The following is a 6,460-nucleotide window of genomic DNA, read 5'->3' as shown; positions in this document are numbered from 1 at the left end:
ATGAGGTTAACGGGCCTTAAACGTGCCGAAAATGGGCTGAAACATGTGCAGGGACCTATTCTGCCAATTCTGCTTGAAACTGCAGAAGGGAGGCTAGGCGTGACGCGAGGGTACCTAGGTGTCACGCGAGGCCCCCATCTGGGCAGAAAGTGGTTTCCAGCTATTTTCCAGCTATTTCCCACATTTGCACATGGTTTTGGGCAATTCTAGGGGCTGCCCATTGTAATGTAAAACCATGGGTAAGAGGTGTATGGCTCAGATTTGATCACGGTTTACGAGAAACGATCCTAACGGTTCTCAAAAACCTATAAATACCCTCTTGATTTTTGCTCTCATTCACACCTTGATTTCATTGTTCTAAGTTGGGGCCTTTTGTGCTTCATACCTGAACATCCAAGATCAATTCCCTCCTTGCTTGGACCTTTTGTAAGTGTCCTTTCATGCTTAGTTTAAATTTTAGCGTATTAAACCGAAAAGTCAAGCGTTATCGATAAACGCTTTGACTTTTAAACGGTTAAGCATTGTTCGCATCGAACATGGCTACGTGACCGTAATTAGGTAGGTAATTAACCCTCAAAAGGGCGCCTCCTAATTACCACGTTTACTTAGTTAAATTGTCGGGTCAAATAAAAGTCAATTAGGTTAGTCTTTAAATAAATTCATAACTATTAATATAAAAGTCATAAAATCAGTTTTCTCACTTTAATAACTTGGTAAATATTAGTTGAACATGCCTAAGCATGATTCATCCCGACAATTCTAAGTATAGGCTCGGTTCGGAACCGAAAGTCGCAAAAGTTGACTTTTGCTTTGACTTTCAGTTCTGACCCGATTTGGCCTAGTTTAGATATGCCTTAGGATTCCATTAGGACCATACTATAAGTTAGTATAACCCTCCAAGGTTATACAACTTGGTTCCATAGAAATCCTAGTTCATGCTTGTTTCCGTTAAATGCTTAAATGTTGACCGTTATGCCCTTTTGACCATAAAACGATATTTTTGAAAATGTGAGAGGATAGAAACCTTCACTACTGAATTATAAACTTGTCCTTAAAATTTGACATCAGTTTGAGGTCTAGGTTAAGAGTTATGCTCAATAGCGTAATTAGAAAGCTTTATGTTAAATAAACGGCATAATTAGCGTATAGCCTATCTAAACCCAATTTTTGATACCAAACTTTTTACCTACTGATATAAAATAATATTTTGGGATTTTTAAAGATTTTTATTTATTTTTAGGCTGAGCATAACATAGGGTTGTAGGCTTGATTCGGTAATTGCCGGTTTTGCCCTTTTGGGCCATAAAATGAATTTTACAAATCATTTTGACCCCGAACCTTTTTCTACTGATATGATATGATAAATAAAATATTTTGAGCCTTCTGGAATAATAAAAATATCAGCTTTCTATACAAAACCCGGAAATGGCTCCAAATCGCCTTTTTAAGCGTTTTTAACGCATAGTATGTATCAAAACTATCTTAAACATATAAAGGTCGATGCCTACTGATATATTTAGTAAATTTTTATATTTTAACAGTAAGGAAAAGTTTCAAACTCAGGTTTTCAGTTTTGACCTTTTAAGCCTATGTGAAATTACCAAAATGCCCCTGCGGTGCATCGTATGGTTAAAATTAATAAATTTCACATATATATGATACCCTACTGTTATAACTTATTAAATTAAGTATATTTACTGATTAAATCAATACCTGTAACTCAAGATGATATTTAATCTCTTTTATAACCTCTATAATGACCAAAATACCCCTACGGGGCATAAATTGGTTTTAAGTTCGTTTTGGGCATAATGGAAGGTATCCTACTGATATCACAACATATTTAAGGCATATTAACTTAGGAAACCTGTTCATGACTCTTGTGATTACCCGTTACGCCCTTTTCGCGTTCGGATCGGCTTATGTAACTGGTTTGCATAAATTAGCCGAAACGGGTCAAACCTTATCATTTTTGTCTCAAAATCCAGAATGTGATTAAGTTACCCATATTAAACAAGTATGCAAGCTTGTCGGGTCAAAACCACATTCTAAAACGGTCTTCGCCTAATTATGCGATTAAACCGTATTCATTCTTTAAAACTAACCGGTCTAAGCTTAGGCTTAATTAAAGACCCGTTAGGAATCTAATAGGTTATTAAAAACCTTCGTTCCAGATTTAAGAGCCCAGTAAAAGCTATCTGTACTTGCTTGGTGGTATACGGCTGGGATAAATTGTATAAATTAGCTCAGGTAAATACGTTTAACTTATTTTCCCTTATACGGGCTTGGGGTACGGTATATAAAATAACGCTTGGTCGGGTAATTGACCTTAACCGGTCGGTGGTTAAGAGCAGTCAAATGACCCGTTTGAAAACATTGTTTTGTTTGTTTAACGCCTTTGGGGGTTTAATGACCATGTCCCGGATATCCTTGTCATCATTCAAAGAATGGCCACGACCTTAGCACACGGGTGTAGGCGTACACCCGTAGAGCATTAAAATCAATAAAGTATAACAGTCGGTACGAGAGGAAATCTCGCGGCAAAACTATACTATGTGGTGTGTCTATTAATCTTTAACCTGGCACGACCCGGAAAACTGAACGCAGAACAAACATGTAATTCTTTTACAAGATTATAAGCAAATAATTATCCCAAGTGATAAAAAGTTTTGTGCCGTTTGCACTCAAATCAATTTTTAAAACATTTTCAAAATGAATCAGTTAAATTGTATTTACCAGTGTAAACTGACGTATTTTCCCAAAAAGACTAAGTGCAGGTACTACACGTAATAGGCTGGTCTCTCCTAGCATCAAATAGAAGTCTCGCAAGCTTAGATGTTAAAGTCTGTTGAACAAGTTTCCTCTTTATTTTGATCCGCCTGTGGATCCATTACATTCCGTTTGTATACTTGGATATTACTTTATATCGGATTGTAATATAATTATCTTTTGCTTCCGCTGTGCATTTAAATTTGTATTGTTTGACTATGATGATATCAACTACGTCACGGTACTCCCCACCGGGCCCACCGGTAATACGTGTAAATATCGGGGTGTGACACATTTACATGTCAAACCTTTTTCTACTAAATTTATATATTAAATAAAATATTTTAAATAGTTAAGGCCGATCAAAACCTCAGATTTCTTTAAACATATCAAATATCGTCAAATACCGACTTTTATGCGAATTAGGCGCATAGTATGGTTTAAAACCATATTTAGCACCTAAGACTTTTTACCTACTGATTTTAAAAATAATTTTTTATACTTTAACAGTAAGTATAAGTCTTGAACTCAGATTTCCAAATTTAACCTTAAAAGCATATGTGAAATGACCAAAATACCCCTACGGTGCATAGTTTGGCCATAAATGATTAAACACACATATGTATGATGTCTTGCTGATATAGCAACATAAAATAAATATTTTTACAGAATGTTTTGAACCAGAACCTCAGTTTATGTTTAAACCTCTTTTATTAACTTTAAAATGACCAAAATACCCTTTCGGGACTTAAATTGGTCTTAAATACATTTGGGGCATAATTGTTGATATCCTACGGATATCACAACATATTTTAAGCATAATAACTATTGGAACATGTATATGACTCATCCGGTTACCCGTTATGCATATACGCGTTCGGTACGGTTTAGGTAACTAGTTTGCATAAATTAGCCGAAACGGGTCAAACCTTATCATTTTTACTTCAAAATCCAGAATGTGTTTAGTTTACCCATTATATGCAAGTCTTCATACTTGTCGGGTCTAAATCACATTCCAATCCGGTCACCGCTTAATCTTGCGTTTTGTACCGTAAACTTTCCTTTAAAATTAACCGGTCAAAGTTACAACTTAAATAAGACCCATTAGGAATCTAATAGGTTATTAAAACCTTCGTTCCAGATTAGGAGCCCAGTAAAAGCTCCCTGTACTTGCTGATTAGAAAAATACGAGTGAGAATAAATTTCATTTAGCTCAGGTAAATACTTTTAACTTATTTTCCCTTATACGGGCTTAGGATACGGTAAACTATTACCGCTTGGTCCGATATTAAATATTTAATCGATTAGTGGTTAAATCATTGACATAACCCGTTTTAATCTGTTTTGTTTGATACAAAGCATTTGGGGGTTAATATGACCGTGTCCTGGATATCCTCGGCTCATTTATTTGAAATGGCCACGACTTAAGCACAGGGTGTAGGCATACACTCGACAGTTGCGTATGTAAAACGGTATCTCACTCGTGAGGAAACTTATTGTGGGCTTATACTAGTGGTGTGTCTATTAATCTTGACTCGGCTCTTCTATTCCGAGCCTCGAACGTACGACAAACATATAAGTATGTATACATGATTATTTTAAATAATTGTCCAAGTTATAAAAGAATATTTTTGCCTTGTGCATTTAAATCAATTTTCTTAAATGTTTTCAAAAGAGTTAGTTAATTGTATTTACCAGTGTAAACTGACGTATTTTCAAAAAGATTAAGTGCAGGTACTACACGAAATGGGCTGGAAACTCCTGCGTATTAACTAAAGAGTCTTGCAAGCTTTTAATACTTAAAGTCTGTTGAACAATATTTACTTTCTGTTTTAGATCCGCCTGTGGATCCATTATTGACTGTTTGTATAATATTTTATTATACTTTTCAAATTCGGTTTGTAATATTATTTTAGACTTCCGCTGTGCACTAAACTGCGATTAATTGTCTATGATGATATCAACTACGTCACGATACTCCCCACCAGTAATACGTGGAAATATCGGGGTGTGACAGGTTGGTATCAGAGCCAACATTGAGGGAATTAAACACTAGCCTTTTGTGTTTAATCTCAATGATACAGTTGCACATTCCTTGACTTCCGAGTCTAGGCAAAAGACTTAGGATTTAATCCTAATCTTATTTGGTTTTTGTCTTTTATTGTTTCTTTTGTTTTGGCAGGATCAAAAGAAAAAATGCCACCAAGGTTAGAGGCCGAGGTGGAAGAGGAAAAGCTCCAATTTTGACTAGAAACGACTATGAAGCCGGACCGTCACACCGGCTTACACCGTCGGCAACACTCAGCTCTAGTCCTCACGAAGACTGGAGATCCTACTTGGAGCCCGCGAGACGCTTAGTCTCACTTAGTTCCTCACCGTCCTACCACCATTCGTTCGGGCCACATCAAGATGAGGAACCTCATGATTCTCATCATTCTTTTATTCCGTTGCAGCGTTCGGGTTATCATAGTTCTTTCCAGAACCCAACTCCTTATTTCCAAAGCCGGTTCAACCCAATGAACCAGGTACAAGAACCAGAGGGTCCAAACCCTTTGGGACCGGCTGATCATTTCCCTGAAATCCGAAACATGGATGTGGACGAAGATCCAGATCCAGAAATGCCGCCATCTGGGACGCCGACGCCTCCCATCGATATATCTAGCGGATCATCTTTCCATGGTTCGCCTTACAGGGGCCCTGATATCTGGGCCGAAAGATGGGCTTCATACAAGTGGGAGTATACTCCCCCTCACCGCAACTCACCACCACACCAACAGATCCCTTCTGAGAACCCACATTTTCAGGCGGTCACGCCGCCGCCACCGTCAGCGCTAGAGCAGCAACTGCCTCCAGAACCACCGAGGCGAAGAAGAGGTGCACGGATGTCCGTGCGTGGGGGTTTCCATTTCAGCACCCCCAACACTCCAGCAACAGCAACTACCCACCGCTGTATGAAGACCCGCAAATGGGTAGGCCTCCAAACCCAGTTACTGAAGTCGACTCTGCACCAGTCGCACCAGCACTACCGCCCATGGGTTTTGAAAATCCAATCCCATCATACCCAGGTGCAGCTGGGTATAACCCGTTTGAGCAGGCAGCTTACTAGGGTTACAACTACAACAATGCCCATGTCATTGACCCGTACATCGAGGCAGCGAACTACAATGCTCTCTAACCTGGACCCTTTCCAGCTACGTACCCAATTGGGTACCCAACATATGGGTATCAATACCCACCACCTCCTCGGCTATCGGGATCATAATCTGGTACAACATCTGCAATTCTCAAACATTTATAAGTACAAACATTTTGATCATCCAGGATTGAATAATATGGCTCTCTCAGCTTATGCTAAAATATTTCAACAGTGAAAGCTTTTTCGATTGTCCTGGAATCGTGACCTGGCTTTTAAAAACTTTTAATCAAGAACCTGGCTCTAAAATATAATAATATGAATATATCCAGGATTATCTTGACTTTCTCCCCCTATCAACAATCTTCATAGATTTGGCAGTATTAAGTATCCAACAACGATACCTAGCTCTTTACAGCAGATTTTAACAATTTAAGCATCCAAATCCCTCACAGTTAATCATCCAAGTTCAATTTAATGACCTTGGAGGCTTCACAAATCGTTATTGATTTTTTTTGTTTTAAAACTTCAAGTTTCAAATTAATGAACTTGTTTATT

At 38.0% G+C, this 6,460-nt stretch overlaps 1 protein-coding gene across 1 annotated transcript; it reads left to right on the top strand.

Annotated features, from left to right (window-relative positions):
- Positions 1-5,875, top strand: LOC110900412 (leucine-rich repeat extensin-like protein 3). The gene is made up of 3 exons (XM_022147303.1): positions 1-110; positions 4,952-5,653; positions 5,743-5,875. The coding sequence occupies exons 1-3, from the start codon at positions 1-3 to the stop codon at positions 5,873-5,875; spliced, it is 945 nt and encodes a 314-aa protein (XP_022002995.1).
- Positions 5,876-6,460: the final 585 nt, after the last annotated feature.

The sequence above is a fragment of the Helianthus annuus genome, chromosome 13 (assembly GCF_002127325.2).
Source record: "Helianthus annuus cultivar XRQ/B chromosome 13, HanXRQr2.0-SUNRISE, whole genome shotgun sequence".
Lineage (NCBI taxonomy): Eukaryota > Viridiplantae > Streptophyta > Magnoliopsida > Asterales > Asteraceae > Helianthus > Helianthus annuus.
This window is presented reverse-complemented; position numbering and strand designations above follow the sequence as displayed.

Excerpts from the sequence above, each read along its gene's own strand:
- LOC110900412 (XM_022147303.1), top strand. The coding sequence starts at position 1 with ATGAGGTTAACGGGCCTTAAACGTGCCGAAAATGGGCTGAAACATGTG. Across the intron at positions 111-4,951 it reads AGGCTAGGCGTGACGCGAGG|GATCAAAAGAAAAAATGCCA; the intron begins GTACCTAGGTGT and ends TTGTTTTGGCAG. Across the intron at positions 5,654-5,742 it reads CGAAGAAGAGGTGCACGGAT|GCCTCCAAACCCAGTTACTG; the intron begins GTCCGTGCGTGG and ends GCAAATGGGTAG.